At 45.1% G+C, this 22,514-nt stretch overlaps 1 protein-coding gene across 2 annotated transcripts in view; it reads left to right on the top strand.

Annotated features, from left to right (window-relative positions):
* The window catches only part of GUCY1A2 (guanylate cyclase 1 soluble subunit alpha 2), a 270,795-nt gene that overhangs the window by 112,371 nt on the left and 135,910 nt on the right, over positions 1–22,514 (top strand). For both annotated transcript variants that reach the window (XM_089775679.1, XM_089775680.1), the window contains one exon: positions 21,571–22,056. In XM_089775679.1, coding sequence (XP_089631805.1) covers positions 21,571–22,056 — 486 coding nt within the window. The remainder of the gene's footprint in view (positions 1–21,570; positions 22,057–22,514) is intronic.

The raw sequence follows: 22,514 nt of genomic DNA, 5'->3' as shown, positions 1-22,514 counted from the left end.
GGTCCCTTCTGATAGCCAGATCCCCAGCCAACTGGTGATGAACTGCATTGTTCAGTCTGTCTCTCTCTCTCTCCTGGGATCTGATGAAGGAAGACAGACAAAATCCTGAACTCCTTCTAGCTGTCAGCTGTTAACACCATTACTCACACTTCTCCAGTCCTTATTTTCTCTGGTGGAGCATGTTTCTCAGCTTCCCTGTTGAGAGGTGAGGAAATCCATCCCCCTCTGGTTCCTTGATTGCTTGGTATCTGGATCCTGCTGACTGGATTTGCCATTGTTTTAGTGGTTTCTCCATTGATAAGAAGTTGGCCTCAGTCAGTCTTTTTCCAATGTCCTATTCAGACTCCGACAGCAAGGTGACATCCATACCTATGATGCTTAGCCTATCCTGAAAGCAAACAGACCTTCTCTCACCCCTCACTGGTAGTCTTTCAAAATGTGAGGGAAACTGAGGCACATAGGCTTCATTAAGATATTACAGAAAATTTCCTTCATCACACCAAGCAACACATCACATTGAAATGCACTTCTTCCAGCTGGATAACAGAACAGAGCATAGTGTTACATGGATAGGATGTCCAGTGCAAATCTGCTAGAGGAAAGCACATCAGAGTCTGGAGGCCAGATCTGGCCTCAATGTGAACTCATTAGAGGTATATTTGTATATCCTCAGGTTTGAACTTGGCATTGATTATTGCTTGAGTGAAAGCAGATGAGTTGCCCTCAGTCACTGAGGTGAGACTGAGCATGTACATGCTTAAGTGATAGGCTAGATAACAGGTCCAAAGAAATAAGATTAAAAAGTGATGTGCCTAAAGAATAGGCAGCAAAACGTGGTTAGTGTAGTGTGGTCCTGCAGTGAATCTTCGGCATTATAGTCTAAGGATTTACAGCAATGCTAATCAAAGTTAAGTCATGTGGCATTCACTTTCATTAAAATACCGTATTTTCTCTTTAAACATTTCTGTCCTTAGTAGCCCTTTGGTGTGAGGAACCCAGAATTTCAGGTGTCACTGTATTGTCAGACACACGTCTCCATCAGAGTATTCTGGGAGAACAGTGATAAAAGAGGAGTTGAGTCCTTTGAACTTCCCTTTTAAAATGGATTTCCTGAGTGTTAGGGAAAATATTTAATTTCTTCTTTTATTGGGCCTCCAGTGAGCCCCCTCACTAGTAACGCATTAACCATTCATTGGCTTAAAAAACCCAACAACAATACTCCACTTTTCCCTTTCATTTTCTTTTGCTCATTTAAGGACTAAACTGATCTGTTTTATTTTTTGTTTATGCTTTCAAGCTACTCTTTCTCGCTCTCTCTTTATTTAAAGTAAATTCACAGCAGTTCCATGTATTACCCTATCACATTTGATTTGAGGGAAACATTGTTTTCATAAACATATATTACAGGTATGAACAGAGTATCTTTGTCTTTGTGGATGTCTGATGAAAGAAACTGCAATATAGAATCAAAACCATAACTGTAAAAGGTCTGTCTTACTGCACAGCTACCAATTTAGATGGAAAGAACATTTCCCTATTTTATTTTTAATTAAAAAACAGCCAGCAATTTTTTTTTGAAACTTTGTGTAATATTTTTCTCACATGACACTAGGGCCTGACTCTTTCAGAGTTGTTCATAGATGGGTTGGGGAGGGGTGCATCCTAAGAACCTTCACTTTCTGTTCCCCCTATTTCCATGCAAGGATCAGCCATGGATCAGCCATCTTAAAAGAGATGAGGAAGGAAAGAGCTGTCCAACTGCAGAAGAGAGCCCACATTACACTTGTAATACACATGGGAAGTGTTTTATGTGCCCAACTCTGTGGCTAGTTCACAAGTCATGAATACCTGCTAATGATGCCAACTAAAGGATTTAGTCCATTATTATTATTTTTTGTTATTGCCATTTTATTGAAGTTATTTTTCAGTAGAACTCAAAGGCCACTCCCACTATGCTTGTCACGCAACTCAGCAAACCAATAAGAAACAAATGGTAGAGATCTGTGCTTTGGTGCTGAAGGAGTAAGATTCAAACTTTGCTGATTCCTTCCAAAGGAATGGTCCAGTGCATGTGCTCTTCATGCACTTTGAGAGCTCCAGAAGGCTTTCAAATAGCATTCTTTAAACTTCTAGGCTGTGTCTAGACTGGCAAGTTTTTCCGCAAAATCATCTGCTTTTGTGGAAAAACTTGCCAGCTGTCTACACTGGCCGCTTGAATTTCCGCAAAAGCACTGACGATCTCATGTAACATTGTCAGGTCTTTTGTGGAAATACTGTGCTGCTCCCATTCGGGCAAAAGTCCTTTTTCGCAAAGCTTTTGTGCAAAAGGGCCAGTGTAGACAGCAGAGATTTGTTTTCTACAAAAAAGCCCCAATCGTGAAAATGGCCATCGGGGCTTTTTTGCAGAAAAGCGCGTCTAGATTGGCCATGGATGCTTTTCTGCAAAAAGTGCTTTTGCGGAAAAGCATCCTGCCAATCTAGATGCGCTTTTCCGAAAATGCTTTTAACGGAAAACTTTTCCGTTAAAAGCATTTCCGGAAAATCATGCCAGTTTAGACGTAGCCCTAGAGTCACTGAGTTCTGCAGGAAATGAGGAGGAAACCTCTGCTCTTCGTGTTTTGCGCAATGCTCCTTTAGACTGTGCAGAGAATTGTATACCCAGCCCTATGAGAGAGATTATTTCCTAAGTTTTAGACACTTGATTGAGATGTAATGAGTACTAAGACAGCGAAATTTTCAGTAGTACCCTCTTCTGAGCAGTGCTGGGAATACTCCATTTCTTTGAGGAATTGTATTCACTAACACTGAGGCTGCAGTGCTTGGGGGAATAATTTTGCTATTAATATTGTTGTTAGAATTGGAAATGTAGCAGGATCACTGCATAAATAAGTGATTAAACTGCAGAAGGATCCTTTCATAACTGATTTTTCTTTCCTGTACAGTATAACTTCTTTTTCATACAATATAATGTAGCTAGTACTGTTAACACATTCTCGGTCACTAACATGGGAAATCAGAAATCATAAACTTGAAGGAAAAATTTTATAGGAGATAAAGATTTCAGGTAAAACTTTATAAAGCACCTGAATCCCATTTTGAGAAGTGACTTTGGAAAATGGGACTTAGTCTCTATAGTCTAGGAGATTTTGAAAATCCCTCTACAAGTTATTTGCCATCAGTAATTGTAGAGGAATTCCTACCTATATCATCTGTTTGTTTGTTTATCTAAGTTTTTACACCAACTCATCACCATACAATATGAAACACTAAAATCAGACTGCTTTATGTGAACACAAGTTGTCACATCAACATTAATCCTAATGTGTAAGCTTCAACTAATATAATAATAAAATGTTTTACCATTTATTAGCAAAAGATTCAATGTACATGACAATCTGTGTATGTACAGCATCACTCTAATGAACTATGATTTGCTTACGTGATTTCCTGAAATGGGACAAGATTCACCATGGCATCCTGGCAGATGTCCCAAACTAAAAGAACACCATTTATGTAATTATTTTGTGATTTTGTGAATCATTCAGAGAAAAATACATTCATCATAATGAATGAAGGGAGACTCTAGATTGATGTTTGAGCATAAAATAAATAGGGGAAAATAATATTCATAAAGGCCTTGCTCTTCCCTGTAATAATGTGTGTACACTGTTACCTTTTATTAGAAAAGTTACAGAAGTGTTAATTATTTGGGGTTTGTTTAAATGTCTTGATACAAGGATTACACATCTGAATTCCTTAAAAATAAAACTTTTAATGTGGGACCATCAAAGTAGGTCAGTTCTTCTGGCCTAAATACATAACTTTGGCAAGAGCCCATTACGAGACTCCTGAAAGAGATGTGTGTTACTGGTGAGGATTTGAGTATATTTCTAAATAGAATGACACAAATCGAGGGTTTATGGTCTCCATTGTGTATTGTAATGTACATCCTGATGATAATTCAGACCTCTGTGTATAATGCAGAAAAGGTAATTTAAGGAAAAACAGACCTGATCCAATATTTTTTAAAATCCATGGGCACTTTTCATGCTCAGATACACATCCAAGTCCAATCTGGAGGGGCTCTATCTGGGAAAAGCAGCCTCAGAGTTTTTCTGATATGGTGCACTGAACACTTGTGGTGCTCTCAAAAGAGCTGGCAAGAAATAAATTATGCCCATGTCAAGCTGGAATGATAGATGTAAAAGACTTCAAAACAAGTGAAATATGGCATAATGAGGTTAACAAAACAAAACAAAACAAACAAACAAAAAAGCCAAAAGAGACTAAACCTTAGTTCTAAACTATTTACTTGGTGTGGTGGTGGTAGCAGGGCTTTTAGGCTAGTTTATATTCTTCAGATTAAGGGGAACAGAATGGAGTTGATACATTGCTTCTGTTTTTTCAGTTTGCTATCCAGTTAATGCATAGTCTAAAAGACCTTTTAATCTCAAGAATTCTGAGCTACCCAGTTGGTGATCTATAAAAGGTCAAATCTCAGGTTCTCTCTCTCTCTCTTTCTCTCTCTCTGTTCTATACTGATCAAAGGGGAGAGCTACTACTGCTTCCATGTCTGTTGGCTTTATGAATAATCCTATATTATCAGTTAATTGTTTCACTGCTTTTTGTTTAAAAACAAAACGGCACAAAAAAAGGATACCTGGACCTGTGAAAGAAATAAAATAGGAGGGCAGTGCTATAGAGTGATGAAGGATATAAATCCATTTACAGATCAATCAAGACAGAATGACTGGTCAAATAAAAGGTAGAAGTTTTGTTGGGAGTTGAATTTTATAGGTTAGATCAGGGGTGGCCAACCCCAGGCTCACGAGCTGCATGCAGGTCATGAAGAAAAAAATTGCGGCTCTTGACGGAACTGGGATGAAACCCGGAACTGCTCAGGTCAGCTGCCCTCATGTCCGGGCTGCTGTGAGCCACATACATGCTCATGGCCTGCGCCGTTCTGCTCACGGCCCCCAGCGTACTACGTCATATCCTGCACATGCAGGCCATGTTGCACACAGTGTCCCAGCCTGAACGTGCTAGCAGCCGGCTGCTGAGCGCTGGCAGTGGCTTCGGGACCCGGGCATAAGGTTGGAGGAGGGGAAGATGCCTGGCTCTGGAGAAGGGGAGGGAAATCAGGAGGGGGGGGCGGTGCGCGTGGTGTTCTGGATGCGACGCAGCGTCCCTGGTTCCGGGACGTGAGCATAAGGTTTGGGAGGAGGGGGATTGGGTTACAGCAGGGAGGGAAAGTGTCTTGCTCTGGGGAAGGGAAGGGGGATTGGGTTGCACACAGCGTCCCACTTAGCTCATGCTCAAAGCCAGCTGCTCAGTGCACATACCCCAGTGCCTGGAGGGAGACACGCGGCTGTAGTGGCAGCTCTGGAACCCGAGAATTAAGTTAGAGCAGGGGGAGGAGGATTGGATGGGTGGGGTGTGCCTGGCTTTGGGGAAAGGGAGGAGAGGGTTATTAGAATGGGGGGTGTATGCCTGGCTTTGAGGAAGGGGAGGAGAGGGAGATTGGGTTGGAAGTGTGTGTGCCTGGCTCTGGGTAAGGGAAGGGGGACTGGGTTAGAGCAGGCTGCTCTTCCCCTCCCCTAAACAGCTGACACACTTCCTGAAATGCTGGGTCTGTTGCACCACTGGGGACTTTCCCCCCTGCTGTCTACCTGAGCAGGAGGACACATGGAGGGAATAGGAATCCTGGGACTGCATGCCAGCTCTAACTTCTCAGGAAGCATGCAGCTGTCGTGGGGAGCAGAGGAAGAGCATGCGCTTCCTGAGAAACTGGAGCTGTCATGCAGTCCTGGGACTCCTACACACACACACACACACACACACACACACACACACATCCAGGGGTAGCAGGGGGAAAGGAAGTCCATGGCGGAGCAACAAACTGGGCATTTCAGGAAGCAAACAGCTGTTTAGGGGAGGGGAAGAGCAGCCCATGCTCTTCCTGAGACCAGGGATCCCCAGGTACTGGCCCCAGCTGTCTCCGTCCCCTCTCCCTGGGCAGTCTTCCCCCCCCACACACGAGTACCCTGCCCCAGCACCCACCAGCACTCTGCCCCAGCACCCTGCCCGCTGCCCCCACCAGCACAGTTGGGGCCACATTAGTGAGGCTTGGGGGTTTTTGGAGGGATGTTTTTTGCATCTCACTTGTGTGGCCCCAACTGACTTTTCTGTGGGTCAGTGACCCCTGACTCAAAACAGGCTCCCCACCCCTCTCATAAATAAAGACAACGCTGAAACATTTTGTATTTGACATAATATTGTATTTAAAAATGAAGCCTGGCCAACAAGCCCCCAATTGGGGCCAACCCCTCATCTGGCCAGAGCATCATAACACTCCTGCACCCCCCCCAAACCTGAGCCTATCATACACTGGAACCCCCTGTCCTGAGCCTCTCACATCCCCAAACTCATGCACCCCCACATCTCTAGTCTTTTGCCACAACATTCCTGCACCATCCACACATGGCAATTCTGTGTCCTGAGCCCATCATACTCCCAGCCTCACTGCCCTGAGCCCCTCATGCACCCTAGCCCAAACTCCTGCACCCTCATAGCCCCAAGTCTGCGGCTTGCTCAGTACCCCACCCCTCCACCTGACCCCAACACTCTCCAGTCTGGAGCCCCCTCCCTGAGCCACCATCCTCTTCTCTACTTCCTCCTGAACCCAAATTCCCGCCCAGAGCTTGCATCTCTCACCCCTTCCCGGTGCTTTTTTTGTGAGCCACAATAGCAATGGAGACAGCATGAAGAGCTGGGACAAAGTTGTTGAACCAAAAAAAAAAAAAAAAAAAATGGCAAAAGCAGCCGTGGGACGGTGTATCAGCACCTATTTTCCCCCGGTGCGCCTTTTTATTTTTCTCAACAACTTTGTCCCAGCTCTTCGTGCTTTCTCCACTGCTATTGTGGCTCTTCGTTTGGAATGGGTTGGTCACCTCAGGGTTAGATATTGGTTTTATTTTCATTGTTGCACTTTTGTTTTGTGATATATATTTTAGGGTCTAACTTGAAGCTGTGAAGACTGGAAGCCCTTTCGCTGGCTTCAGAGGGCTTTGGGTCATGGACCAAAAACATAGTGGCTGTGTCTACACTTTCAAGTAGGAATAAGAGATCCTCCGGAAAAGGGCTTATTTTCCGGAGAATCACGTCTAGACTGGCGCTTTTCTCCGGCTTATCCCCAAGCCGGAAAAAAGCGGCAGCCATGTTAATGCAAATACCGTGGGGGATATTTAAATCCCCCGCGGATTTTGCTATTCCAAAGTGTCTAATCTGCATCCCTTTTCCGGAAAAGGGGTGCAGTGTAGACACAGCCAGTGTGTTTTGTAAACACTGATGGAAATTGAAATAAATAATTTAAAAGGCCGATTTAACAAAAGAATAAGAGCTGTCTGTTATATAATGCTTTCCATATTTGAAGAGCTTTCCAAACACAAAGTAATAGGGACCTGATCCTGCTAAGATTTATGCAGCTACTTATCTAAAGGCGTGTTGACTTCAGGTTAAACATGAGAATGAAATGTTCATAGGATTAAGGCCTCAAATTACAAAATCAGTGAAGGTTTTTTGTTTATTTCTTTGTACAACACCTAGCACACTGGGGTCTCAGTCCTGAATAGGACTTCCAGTGCTTAATTGTCTATAATGTTTATATTTCCCTTGTGCACGTGTATTATGGGTAATACAAAACTTAAGTAAAGTAAATGATCCATGAAATTTCTATAAGCTCTCTTTGCACTGAGGTGAACGTCAATCTCCAACAGGCTTTTTCATGGCATGATTACACACAAATCTGAGTATTATAAAACGTGATATTGGCTAAATTGTAGGAAAAGATCTACTTTATGACTGGCTTTGTGGGAAAGTAGTCCAGTATTTAATGTGCATGATTGAGACATGCATTAATACAATTTTGTGGATGGAGCCCTGCAAATCCATGGATATCCATGGCTTATTTTATAAGATACAGATGTAGATATGATTTCACATTTTGTATCTAGAACCCTGCAAATTTGCAGCTGTCTGCTTTATTTCAATGGGCATATTCATCTGCAGATGTGGATGGAAATATCCATGGATCATTTTTGCAGATGGGGGTGTGGATACCAATTTTATATTCACGAGGGTTCAGTTCTGTTACCCTATTACTCAGTCTACTCTGCTGAGGTTTTTGTCAAATACTTCATTAGGATGGAGACAGCGTATCATGCTTGCTGTGTCTGATGCAAGCACAAGGTAAAAATAGAATTTCTAACCACCTCATCCCCCAAAAATGTACACCTTTGAAAGCTACTCCTAGATTATTCTGATTACTGTATGTCAAGGCATTTATTATATAACTAGAAGGCTTATCTGGCATTGCTACAGTCCTCCAGGGCAGGGGAGAGGAGGAGGGGAAGGCCAAGGATATGGGAAGCTCAGGGGAGGTGGTAGGGGACTCACGGCTTGGGATGGGTGTGGCCACTGGCTTCTCCCAGGGGACCAGCCCATGGCAACAGGGGCCACACACTGCATGCACCGGCTTGTCTCCAAGGCAGGGAGAGCTGCATATCCTGGCTTCTGGGTTCTCCCTAGGTGGGCCTGGGCCAGGACAGGTGGAACCTGGGTTGTGGGGGGATACCCATGCACCCTGGTCACTGGCTTCTTCCTGGGGCTAGCCTTCAGGAGGCTGCCTGGTAGCCAGTGCCTGCTCCCTGGAGCAGGCAAGGGTTCATGGATGGAGTGCTCCCCACCCCATAGTCATTTTTCCTAGGCTCGCTGCCTCCTTGTGGTCATGAATAATAACATTCAACATTCCTGTGGTGGGAAGAACACCTCATCAGTCCAGCACTCTGGCATTTAATTTCAAAAAGGGGAATTACGCAAAAATGAGGAGGTTAGTTAAACAGAAATTAAAAGGCCATGGGATAAGAGGGAAGGTCCTTTCTTGGATTGAGAACTGGTTAAAAGACAGGAAACAAAGGGTAGGAATAAATGATAAATTTTCAGATTGGAGAGGGGTAACTAGTGGTGTCCCCAAAGGGTCAGTCCTGGGACCAATCCTTTTCAACTTATTCATAAATGATCTGGAGAAAGGGGTAAGCAGTGAGGTGGTAAAGTTTGCAGATGATACCAAACTGTTTAGGATAGTCAAGACAGAAGCAGACTGTGAGGGACTCCAAGAAGATCTCACCAAACTGAGTGATTGGGCAACAAAATGGCAAATGAAATTTAATGTGGATAAGTGTAAAGTAATGCACATCGGGAAAAATAACCCCAACTATACGTACAGTATGATGGGGGCTAATTTGGCTACGACAAATCAGGAGAGAGATCTTGGAGTTATCGTGGACAGTTCTCTGAAAACTTCCACACAGAGTGCAGCGGCTGTCAAAAAGGCAAATAGGATGCTAGGAATTATTAGGAAAGGGATAGAAAATAAGACCCAGAATATCTTACTGCCCCTGTATAAAACTATGGTACGCCCACATCTTGAATACTGTGTACAGATGTGGTCTCCTCACCTCAAAAAAGATATTTTGGCCTTGGAAAGGGTTCAGAAAAGGGCAACTAAAATGATTAGGGGTTTGGAACGGGTCCCATATGAGGAGAGGCTAAAGAGACTGGGACTTTTCAGTTTAGAAAAGAGGATACTGAGGGGGGATATGATAGAGTGGTGTGGAGAGGGCTGATAAAGAAAAGTTATTTATTAGTTCCCATAATAGAAGAACTAGAGGACACCAAATGAAATTAATGGGTAGCAGGTTTAAAACTAATAAAAGAAAGTTCTTCTTCACACAGCGTGTAGTCAACCTGTGGAACTCCTTGCCAGAGGAGGCTGTGAAGGCTAGGACTATAACAGAGTTTAAAGAGAAGCTAGGTAATTTCATGGAGGTTAGGTCCATAAAAGGCTATTAGCCAGGGGATAAAATGGTGTCCTTGGCCTCTGTTTGTCAGAGGCTGGAGAGTGATGGCAGGAGACAAATCGCTTGATCATTGTCTTCGGTCCACCCTCTCTGGGGCACCTGGTGCTGGCCACTGTCGGTAGACAGGATACCTGGGTAGATGGACCTTTGGTCTGACCCAGTACGGCTGTTCTTATGTTCTTATAAATGAGTGTAACTGTCCCTGCTCTCACATTCCTCCCTCTCCACTTAACTTTGCTTTGAGTTATGATAAGAGGAATCTGCATACCAAATGTGGTGGTCCTAGCTCTTACCATTTAGGAGGAGTTCTTGAACAAACAGATTCACATACGGACAAACAGAGAGACAAATATTTCTAGAATATACAGGCAGTCCCCGAGTTATGCGGATCTGACTTATGTCGGATCCGCAGTTACGAACGGGGCTTTTCTCGCCCCAGAGGACGGGAGCGGCGGGGCGCCCAGATGTACTGCGGTCCGCCACCCCCATCCTCCGAGGCGAGAAAAGCTGCTCCCCGTCTCCCTGCAGACCAGGGAGACGGGGAGCAAAGCCTTGGAACATGCGCGCAGCGGGACAGCTCAAGCGCGCCTGGGCTGTCCCGCTGCAGGCGTGCTCCAAGGCTTTGTTCCCCCTCTCCCTGCAGACCAGGGAGACGGAGAACAAAGCCGCGGAGCACGCCCACAGGGGGACAGCTCAAGCGCGCCCGAGCTGTCCCGCTGCGGGTGTGCTCTGCAGCTTTGCTCCCCATCTCCCTGGTCTGCAGGGAGATGAGGAGCAAAGCCTTGGAGTACGCCCGCAGCAGGCGTGCTTCGAGGCTTTACTCCCCGTCTCCTTGGTCTGCAGGGAGACGGGGAGCAAAGCCTTGGAGCACGCCTGCAGCGGGACAGCCCAGGCGTGCTTGGGATGTCCCGCTGCGGGCGTGCTCCAAGGCTTTGCTCCCTGTCTCCCTGGTCTGACCAGCAGACCAGGGAGATGGGGAACAAAGCCTCAGAGCACGCCAGCAGTGGGACAGCCACGGCGCGCCTGGACTGTCCCGTTGCCCGCGTGCTCTGCGGCTTTGCTCCGCGTCTCCCAGGTCAACAGACCAGGGAGACGGAGCAAAGCCGAGGAGGACTTGGGCATCCTGCCACCCCCATCTCCCTGGTCTGCTGGGGGGGGGGGGGAGTGCAGCTAGTGCCCCCCCCAGCAGACCAGGCTTTTCTTGCCTACCCCTGGGGTAGAGCAGCTGGGGGCTGCCGGGTTGGTCCCGCAGCGCTGCTCCGGACCAACCCTGCAGCACCCCAGCTGCTCTGCCCCAGGTGTCCTGATTCAGCTGCTGCTGGTCAGTTTCAGCAGCGGCTGAATCAGGACGCCTGGGGCAGAGCAGCTGGGGTGCTGCCGGGTTGCTCCAGTAGTGCCGAGGAGCCGCGCTACTGGAGCAACCCAGCAGCACCCCAGCTGCTCTGCCTCAGACGTCCCCAAGTCAGCCGCTGCTGAAACTGACCAGCGGCTGACTACAGGAAGCCGGAGGCAGAGTTGCTCTGCCCCAGGCTTCCTGGAATCAGCCGCTGATCAGTTTCAGCAGCAGCTGACTTGGGGCGCCTGGGGTTCTTAAGTTGAATCTTTATGTAAGTCAGAACTGGCATCCAGATTCAGCCGCGGTTGAAACTGATCAGTTTCAGCCGCGGCTGACGCCAGTTCCGACTTACATACAGATTCAACTTAAGAACAAACCTACAGTCCCTATCTTGTACGTAACCCGGGGACTGCCTGTATAGCTTTCCCTGAATACATCTGTCCTTTGTGAAATTTGATTCCAGTGTAATACGTAGAAACATATTGATGACTTTATGACTGGCTCTCTGTGCTGATTATCATCTTAATTTGTGGTAAGAGAGATACCAAGATATTTTCAGAAAAGGACAGGATTTAAACCAAAAATAAGTCAGCAGACAAGCATAGTTAGTGTCTGTGTAAAATTAAAGATTCAGTTCTACTGCTTGTAATGCAGCATATTCAGTGCTGCGCAGGGGAACCTGAATATGCAGCAGGGGCCTGATGAAGCTCTATTGAAGTCAATGGGAATTCAATGACATCAGTGAGGGTTGCATTGATTCCTAGGCAGGGATGGCTCATCATTAAGAGTTGGGGGAGCTCACCACACAAATAACTGAGTCACACTGTATATGGCTTTGTCTACACTTAAAAGTTTAAGCACTTTAACTGGAAGTGTGGCCATGGCACAAGCACTGGAAGAGAGATCTCCCTGTGGTCTATGTAAACCACCGCAGTGTGCTGCTACACCATGAAAACATAGAGAGAATTTTAGGGTTAAGAAGTTCCTCGTGCTTGCTTTATAACTTGATTAATATTGGTCTTTCTGCAGTCAAACTGTGAAATGGCTATGAATAAAACAATTGCATTCTGTAATTCTGTAATGCAGAATTAATGTACATGTATTATTTTAATGCCTTGACCAGTAGACAGGGATTTTCCATCCAATATAATAACTTTGTAGCAAATAACTTTGTATCCTTATAAAACATTGGATAAATGTATGATCCCATCTCCCCCTAGTGACTGGCTCATGAAGAGGTTGAAGATGAGATTTTCGAAGTGGTCCATCAGCCAAAGGGAATTGTGCTCCTAACCCAGACCATTTTGAAAACACTACCCTAGGAATCTATACCTATTCCCAGCTAATGGAATTTCTCCCTTTAAATTAAATTTGGCAGATTCTAATTAAAGTATCTAAGATTTCCAGTAGGTTTTCAAGCAAAAGATTTAAAAGTCAATTTTAAAGAGAATAATCTTTTCAAGCCATCTTTATATGTCCTAATCTCCAAATTCCAAAATGAATTATTCAGTGGTTTGTTGATCACTCTTTTATTCAATGAGATATTTTGAAATGTCCATGCCAATTCAGAGGACTTATTTTTGTGTGTATTTCTTTTATTTGTTTGCTTTCGTTTTGTGATTTTGCTGAATGCCTTTCATTCTTTGGTGTCTGATGGGGGAAAAGAAACATTAAGTGCTACATTCTGTACCCTTTACAGAGATTCCACATCAGTCATCTTGCTATTTTGGAACACCCTTAATTAGAGAAGATTCAGACAGTCTGGCATGTGATGTTTGAATTATGGCTCTTTGTTCTAGAGAGACTCCTCTTATTCTGGGTCAAGAGGATTCACTCTGAGAAAGGGAGGATGCATATTTTTTTCACCAGTGCCCCCTCCAGAGCTAGACTGACTCATTGGGCTCAGCGTTGGATTTGGAGCTATAGCTACCCCACTTCAAAAGGGAGGAGCGTCTTTTCTCTTCTGGAGCTAAAGAAGAGGCATTTCAGATAGTGAAAGCTATTTTTAGGGTGTAGTTACTTCTTCCTTTATCTTGTGCTGGGTGTAAAGTGTCGAATTTAAGCATGAATGACAGTTCAGAGGATTCTCTTTGAAGTGAAGACTAACACCGACTAACATCTTGTGCTGGGCTGGTTCCATTGGCTGACAAGCGGTGGAATTGTGTCACAAAAAGCTTATTGAAGACTGAAGCTCATGCCAGTGCAGAGGTACTATAGACGACCCAGTAGATAATTTATGTTACTTATTATCCATTGTATTATCTGCTGAGTTGCAAGTGAATAACTGGTCTGCAGCCCATGTTTTCTCTTTCCACACACACCCAAGTTACAACTGGAGTAGGTCCAACCTATTTCCCTTACTCCCTTGTGTGATTATGCAGGAATCTTGCTTTCATAGTATAGAATGTCAATCTACACTGCTTCCATTTAAAATAATCTCATTTTTTACTCCACAAACAAAAAGTTGGGAGGCAGGGATCTGAGGGTTTATTTACCTTTTTTTTTCAATTTAGCCCATTTTTATTAATTGTAAATTAAATTTGTAAGAATTTGGATTCATGGTGCTAGTTGCAAATGCAGGATTTTAATTTGCTCATTATTTTATTTCAGTTGTTTTACTATTGCTATTTTCCATCCAGTACTTTGCTTTTCCTTAAGATAAATCACTGCTGCATAGACATTGCTATTCTGTGTTCTTCAAGAAATGAAATCACAATAGAAAATACTAAATTCACTTTCTTCAGTTTGGAAGCTGTTACACATTATATAATACCCAAGGGATTTCTAAAAATAACCTGAAATGTGTAAGTCAGTTTGCTGCTGGATGGAATAATATCTTCTGATAATGCTCTGAGCTGAGTTTAAAAGCAAACACTAAAGGCTCCAGTTCTGCAAGATCCAGAGCATCTCTTGAGTAGTATTGAGTACTGTCAACAACAAAACAACAAAAGACTGGGGAGGCCTGTCTTATTCTGTCCTCCATGGTAGGATACTTTTCCACACCGAGCCAGCAGTACATGGTCTGGCATCATTGCAGCATAAGGTCCAGGTTCCTGGCCACATTGACTCAGCATCTGCTCCCTATCACTCTGTGTGATTCAGAGAAGATTAATATCATGCATGGCAACCTGGATGAAGCAGGGGAAGAGATGCCACAGCAGTACACCTCTGGTTGCTCTTCCCTGGAAATCATTGTGTGAGCCCCTGCCCTGCTGCCATGTCTGAACTCCCTCCTCTCCCACCTGCAGGCTCCTTGGCGTCTGCATGAGCCCTTGCCCTTCCACCACACTTGGACCACCTCCCCTCCCACCCTCTGGCTCCTCGGTATCCGCATGAGCCCCTGACCTTACACCACACCTGGAGCCTCTCCTGCCCACAGGTTCCCGTGAGAAGGAAAAGTTGTTCTCTCCCAGTGAATGGGCAACTGGATGGGTGAAAGAAGGAGTAGCAGGAAAATATGTTTAATGTTTAGCATGTGTTTTGAGGGGAGGTAATGTATCTAATTAGGAAGATATGGTCCCTAGGTATTAGCTTGTACTTTGTGCTTCAATGCTGTTTATCTGTTGTTTTCTGTAACACGGTGGTTCTCAACCTGTTTACCAGTGGAGGCGACATCTGTGGCTTACAATATGTCATGTGGGCTGCGTCAAATACTACTTGTGTGACCCTGAGAATGTTACATGGGGTGCAGCTGTATGCTGATTGGGCTGCATGCAGCCTTTGGGCCACAGCTTGAGAATCACTGCCCTAGCATAATGGAGCTCCAGTGTTTGTGACTTTTAGGCACTACTGGAATGTGACTAAAACTAATGATTGAAACTAATGCAGAATATTCACTGAGAGGCCCACTTCACCAATTTCCTATTAATTTAAAACATAGCTCTCCTGAGCTTTTGACTGTCTTTCCCAAGAAACAACAGGACAGTTTCTTCTCAGTCATACCAATATATCCTGAGCAAGTCAGTGTAGCCCATAAACTTTTTCATTAGGAAACATATTATTCAGTCTGAATGCTGTTGCTAGCTATGCGGAAAACCTAAGTGCTCTATCCACTGAAGAGAACAAGACAGATGGTGGCACTGCCAGCTTCCCCACAGAGCCTGCTGACATACCTCAGTGCTGAAATGGAAAGACGACACCGCGGCATTAAAATGTAGTTCAGCTTTGCTGCCCTTTCAAGCTTTGATGTTTACGTTTAAACTGCTAGCAAAGGTGCCAGTTGTAATAGACTCAGGGCTTGTCTACATGGCCCCACAGTGCAGTCTGTAGCAATGTAAAGTTCAGTACACCCTAAAGTGTTGCACTGTAACTGATTTGGGGAGGCGCTACTAGCATGAATAAAAACATACCTAGGTCCTGTTAACATATTCCTTTTCATTTGCACTAGAGGGATAAGGGATCTTTTGGAAAAGGCTTTATTTTCCAAAAGATCAGCGTCTAGACTGGCACTTTTCTCCAGCAAAGCTCCGTGCCGAAAAAAAAAGCGGCAGTCATTTTTATGCTAATGAAGCGCGGGAGATTTAAATCCCTACTTCATTAGCAATTGAGATTCGTCTAATTTACATCCCTTTTCCAAAAAAGGGATGTAGTTTAGACGTAGCCAATAGGTCTAGGGTGTAGGAGGGGCTTCCTAGTTGTGCGGTGGAGGAGATGGGGCAAGCGTGTTCCGTTTTGTGCAAGTAAAAACTTGGCAACATTAAAAACCTCCCTTGGAAAGTGACACTTGGCATATAACAGCCTGAGTAAAATTTGAGGGAGTAAGTGAGATGAAAATTTCTGCAGATCATGATGAATCCTGGGAACCATCTGATCCTTTACAAGACCTTCTGTCCTTTCTGGTTATTTTTTTTCCATTTTGCAAATACAGTTAAAATATCTTGTGAAACCTATATTGGCTGGTAAAAAATGAAACTGTAATAGAATGATTCCATCCAGTTTTGCTGGATGTCTCTCTATTCTTGCATTATTAAAAATGGGCAAGAGGAGCACCTAATTTACCTCCTCTGTGCCATTCATTATTTTCTGTGCTTCTGTCATGTCCCCTTATTTGCTTCTTCTATAATTCAGCCTCCTCTGATTCAGTCAGTAATTGGGTTTCTTTTTAATAGAACCTAAGCTATTTCACCGTCTCACTCTCATCCAAATGATTTCCCTCTTTCCCATTGAATCTCTTTTTCTGCTTGTTGTCATTTTTTGTTAGTTAATAGAGAGACAGCTACTGAGGAATTTGCTTTCAGGCGAGGCATATTCTAGTAGCAAACCTAGCAACATTAGTGTTGGGATTCTCGTAAAGACTGTGTCCACTTATCCAGAATGCTTCATCCAGTTCTTTGGGATCTAAAAAACTCAGTACCACTCCAGTTCATCATTCTCGTTACTTTATTGGGCATGTAACAGCTCTTGGGTTTAGTTATGGAGGATGTCACAATACCAACTCATATTACACACTAATCATTTGACTTTATATACATCTTCCCTAGCTGCTAACATCTACACCAGTGCTTCTCAACCAGGAGTATATGTACTACTGGGGTACATAAGGTCTTCTTGGGGAGTATATCAATTCATCTAGATATTTGCCTAGTTTTACAACAGACTACATAAAATAGGGATGTCAATGTGTAGATGATTGCAAGATTAACATTAATCTTGTCAATTACATGCACTATCTTCCCCCCCCCCCCTTGCTGCCTCTGTGTCAGAGGCAGTGGGGGTAGTGGGGAGAGTGGAGCTGGTGACTGTGAGGAGCTGGCTTGAGCAGCTTGAGGAGCATGAATCTGCCTGCACCCTCCAGCCATGCACTGCTGCCACTGATAGAGAGGCAGCATAATGGAGGGTGAGGGGGGCATGTGGGAGTTGATAAGCTTGGGAAGTCCTCTTTCAAGGAGACTCCCCATGTGAGCCGGCTCCGTGGACTTGCCTGCCCCCCCCCCCCACTTGCTACTGAGACAGTGTGGGGAGGGAAAGGGGAACAGGAACTGGTGCAGGGGCAGCAGTGGAGGGGGGAGGAGGGAGGCTGCCACAAATCGGCCTCTGTCCACGGTGGCCCAAGCTCACTGCCCTGTATGGGTATGTCTACACAGCAAAATTATTTAAAAATATTAGCCATTATTTTGAAATAACTTTACAAGTGTCTAAACAGCCAAACAGCACTTTTGAAATTAATTCAAACAAGTGGAGTGCTTATTTCAAATTTGGTAAACCTTGTTCCACAAGGAATAATGCCAAATTCGAAATAGCTATTTCGAAATAAGTGCTGTATAGACACTTCTATCAAAACAGGGGGCCTCCAGCCTTCCCAGGGTGCCTTGGTGGCCACTCCAGCCTCAACCAAGAACACTTCTCTCCCTCCTCCCTCCCTGGAGCCCTTAAAGGGATTGACTCTGGCCACAGTGCCTGTGCCAGCTCCAAGCCTGCCAGCCCAGAGCCAGCAGTCACTGCCCCTGATCCAGTGACCCCAAAGCATAAGCCAGCAAGCCAAAGGCAGCCAGCCCTCCACTGCTCCCTGGAGCAGTCTGCCAGCTCCCAGGAGCCTGCCAGGGCCCAGAGAAGGCGGGCGCCTTCCTGGTCCAGGGTGGAGATCATGGACCTTATTCAGGCTTGGGGGGGATGCCCCCAATGTCCATGATCTCTGCACTAGATGGAGGAACCATCTATGGTAGGATAGCTGCCAGCCTGGCCACCAAAGGCCACATGCGAATCCAGGAGCAGGTTTGCATGAAAATCAAGTTGGTCCGGCAAGACCCCCCAACCCTGAGCCCTGAGCTTCCCCTCCCCCTTCTTCCTCTTGTTTCCCCTTCCAGCTCCCTCCTCCCAGGTTTCCCCCACCCCTCTCCCACCCTCTCTTCTCCCCTCTCCCGCTTCCTTTCTCCAGTGTCACCAGAGTTTCATCTTCCCCCCAGTTTTGTTAAATAAAGAGAGTTTGTGTTCATGAAAATATGTGTATTTTATTTGACATCAGGAAGAGGGGTTAGGGAGGGGTAAGTGGAAGGACGTGAGGGAGGAATGAGGCATAAGCCCCTGGTGGGGCAGACCAGGGAGGCTCTCAGTGCTCCTCAGGGTAGAAGCTCTCCTGCAGGGCCTCCTGGATACTGACAGCCCCCGATGGACCTCCCAGATGGCAGCCTGAAGAAAGTGCAGCCAGGCTTATAGCAACACATCCAAGAGAAGCACCAGAGTGCCCAGGGGCAGATCTGGCTCCATGTTGCAGAATGCTATGGTGTCCTGAGTGAGGGCAACCAGAGCATGCAGAGACAAAATTCTTTGCTGTCACTCATCAAGATAGGCAAGCAAGCAGGGAAAGCTGAGAACTGGCTGTCCAGGAGGGGTCCCTTTAAGCACAGGCCTCAAATAGCCTCAGGCAACAGCCACACAAAGTAACTCCTGTCCTGATGTCCTGCCAGACCTGATTCTGGCAGGCCTTAAATGCAACTCAGCGTCCACTCAGTGTGGATGTGCTATTTTGAAATAGCAAAACGGTATTTCAAAATGCATTTTGTGTGTAGACGCGTTATTTCGAAATAACTTATTTCGAATTAACTATTCCAGCAGGAGGGAGCTGGTCTGTGCTGAGACCTGCTTTTCCATGATCCAGCAGAACCAGTCTCTTGTGTCCATTTGGAAGAGATTTTGTCAGCAGACGAATGGGAAAAGCATGATTTTCAGCATCTTTTGATGTATTAATTAGAATCTGAAAATAACTAACTTTGAGAAACGAATATCGCCGTGCCTCATTTGCATACTTAATGAGCTACCACCTTTACGCAAGGGGTTTTTGTGCAAAAAGAAACAGTCTACACTGCTCCTTTTTGCGCAAACATGCCCTCTTACGCAAGAGCTGTTCTGCTGCTTATTTTCAGGCAGAATGGCTCTTTTCTTGTGCAAAAGCCCCCTGCGCAAAATGGAGGCTCATTAAGTATGCAAATGAGGCATGGTGATATTCATCACCGCACCTCATTTGCATATGTTCTTACGCAAGATTGGGCAGTGTAGACATAGCCTAAGTCTGAAATGCAGGCAATGCAATGTTTATTGGGGTTAGTTTCCAAGCAAGCATATTCCGAACCCTTCACACCAGTTGGGCTTACCTCTGACCATCCCCCATTCCTAGCTCTGATGCCACAGATTGTTTGCCCTGTGTCATCCTCCCCAGCTCTGATGCTACAGAGCTTTGCCTGTGTCCCTGCTCCCTGTTCTCAATTCCCTGTTCCTGTTTTCCCCCTGCTTAGCACATTTGATCCTATTTTCCTTTCCCTCACATTCCTCTCCTTCCTCCTGATTCCTGATTGACTTCAGTTTATATAGTATATGCTATACCATAACACCGGGGCAGGCAAAATATACCACACAGGACGAATCTGACTGGCCAAGCCACCAGATCCAGCCTGCAGCTCAGCAGGAGCTTTGGGCAGGCTCCCTGCATTCCACACCCCCTCATGCCGCTAAAAGCGGCCAGCTGTGGGGGCCATATGCTTTTCTAAGCACCACAAGCCACAGGAAGGGGTGGGGGTGGAGAGGCTTTGCGTGCAGCTCCCAAAGGCTGTGTTGCGGCACAGGCAGTGTGCAATGCCTACACTCATCCAGGGCTTGTGGCACTCGGAGAAGTACATGGCCTCTACAGCTGGTGGCTCTGGGAAGTGTGCAGGGGAATGGAAGGCAGGGAGCCTGTCTGAGGGTCCCACTGGGCTGCTGGCCAGGAGCCATCTGGGTAAGCACCTCCTGACCAGTACCTACAACTGGCACCCTAGCTCGTCTGTCCCCTAAGCCTCCTGCACTTGGCACCCCTCCCTCTTTTCCCCTACCCTCTGCCCCAATCCAGTACCTTTGTTCTAGGTCACAACCCAAACTCTCTGCACTCCCATTCCTGTACCCCTTTCTTCTTCCAGGCCCTGCATCCCAATCCTCTGTCCCAGGTCTCAACCCAAACCCCTGCACTCTCTCCTGCACTCCTGCCCCAGGTCTCAACCTTTCCTAGACCCTGCACCCCTACACACACCCTTTTCCCAGGTCAGAATCCTCGCCTGCGCAAGTACACCCCTTTGGACCTTGCACCCCAATCCTCTGCCCCAGGTCACAACCCCCACCTTCACCCAAATTCCCTCGTAGACCCCACATGCCCTCCTGCACCCCAGGCCCCCTCCATTAATATCATGGAATAATGCAGCTTTTGACCACTTACCAAATTCTTGGAGTAGCCCCCAATTTAAAATCATTGCCCACCGCTGCTATAACCAGTCTTTTTACTGACATTTTACTAACCAGTCCTAACATATTGTAACATAATTCTCTGGCCAATCATATCCCACCACCTTAATTAATTTACACCTAACACAATTAATTATACAGTAGCCAGAAACAATAAAAGAACAAGATGGAGACCTTGTAGATTAACAATAGAAAAGAAGGGGCCTTAAAGAGAAAACAATAAAGAAATGAGAGTTTCACGACCACAGGTATTGATAAGTGAGTTCTTGCCAGACAAAAAGTTATCAAACTGGGTTTTCTTTAAATATTCTGGAATCTTTCTTTTATCTGGAGGTGTTAGATTGGAGAGCTTTCTCAACAACCTAATATTATCTTAATTCAGTGTGACTGGTTTGGGATGTGAGGCATAAGGATCTTGTGTAAAAAGGGTTTTTTGCGCAAAACGTCCACGTCCGCGGCCACACTGCTTGTTTTTGCACAAAAACATCTTGGAATAGATTATGCAAATGAAGTGTGACAAAATGCACGTCTTAAGACGCATATTTTACTGTGGCTGTTTTTCACATTTAAATGTGATCCAAGTGGGTCCAGGATCTCATTTTTGTGGTATCATTGTGACAGAATGTTATGCTGTAGAACTATGTAAAGAGGTACAAGGCATGAAGACTGTACCACTTGAAGGCTACGTCTACGTAGCAATTTTCAGGATACCAGAATATTCCAAAATAGCTGTCCTGTGCCTTCACAGCAAGCCCATTATTTTGAAATATAATGGGCTCGCTATTCCAATGTCCCTGTAAACCTCATTCTACAAGGAGCAAGGAACTTTTTGGAATAGTGGGTTATTTCAAAATTTGGCACTGTATAGACAGCCTAGCTCAAATTGCATATCTTATTTTGAACTATGGTGCAGTGTAGACGCATCCTTAGGGTACAGATAGAAACCTTAGGAACAGTCAGCTGTGGAGGGTACTTAGGGTAAGGTTTATGTTTATTGCTTATGTTAAGTAGACCACCAAAGGCCAGTTGCATGTGTGCTGAGTTGAGAGTGGAGTGAGGGGCCATATACCTTTATTAATTTATCATTGTTTTTTATTCTTTTATATTTTGCAGGTGATGGAAGTCAAAGGACAAATGATCTATGTGCCCGAGTCAAATTCGATTTTGTTTTTGGGTTCCCCTTGCGTGGACAAGCTGGATGAACTGATGGGCCGAGGCCTACATCTTTCTGATATACCTATTCACGATGCTACTCGTGACGTCATACTGGTTGGGGAGCAGGCAAAGGCCCAAGATGGCTTGAAGAAACGAATGGATAAACTGAAGGCAACATTAGAACGAACACACCAAGCTCTGGAAGAGGAGAAAAAGAAGACAGTGGATCTTCTTATTTCTATTTTCCCAGGAGATGTGGCACAACAGTTGTGGCAGGGGCAGCAAGTTCAGGCCCGGAAGTTTGATGATGTCACCATGCTTTTCTCAGACATTGTTGGCTTCACAGCTGTCTGTGCCCAGTGCACCCCTATGCAGGTGATCAGCATGCTGAATGAGCTGTACACTCGATTTGACCATCAGTGTGGATTCCTGGATATCTATAAGGTATGGAAATAATTTCTTTTTAAGTTGCAAAAACAATTGTAATAAAACTGGTTGGAAAATGTTATGGTTTTTGTTTGTGGAGAATTTTGAATTTTTGGTGGAAAAATTTGAAATAAAAATGATGTGGTTGAAAATAAATATTTTTGATTCTGAAATGCAGAGGTGAAAGTAAGCAGGTGCACCCTGTTGCACAGCTCCGGCAACAGCTAGCTGAGTTGCCGCAAAAGCCAGCAAGCTGCTATTTAAAGAGCTTCCAGAGACTCAGGTTGAAGTAGGACAGTACCTGTAAGAAATTTTAAGTTACTTTCATTGCTGCTGAAATGCCATTAGAGTACCTTAATGATAGCTGTTGGGCTATCATTCCTTTTTCCTCTGTGGTTCCCTGGGGAAACTCTGTCTCCCATCATGCACCACAGTCTCATCTTTTTCTGACATTCCTCTGCTATGTATATTGGACA

Source organism: Pelodiscus sinensis, chromosome 1 (genome assembly GCF_052426305.1).
Source record: "Pelodiscus sinensis isolate ZL-2025 chromosome 1, ASM5242630v1, whole genome shotgun sequence".
NCBI classification, from domain to species: domain Eukaryota; kingdom Metazoa; phylum Chordata; order Testudines; family Trionychidae; genus Pelodiscus; species Pelodiscus sinensis.
The sequence above is the reverse complement of the archived record's forward strand: the minus strand, read 5'-3'. Positions and strand labels throughout refer to the sequence as shown.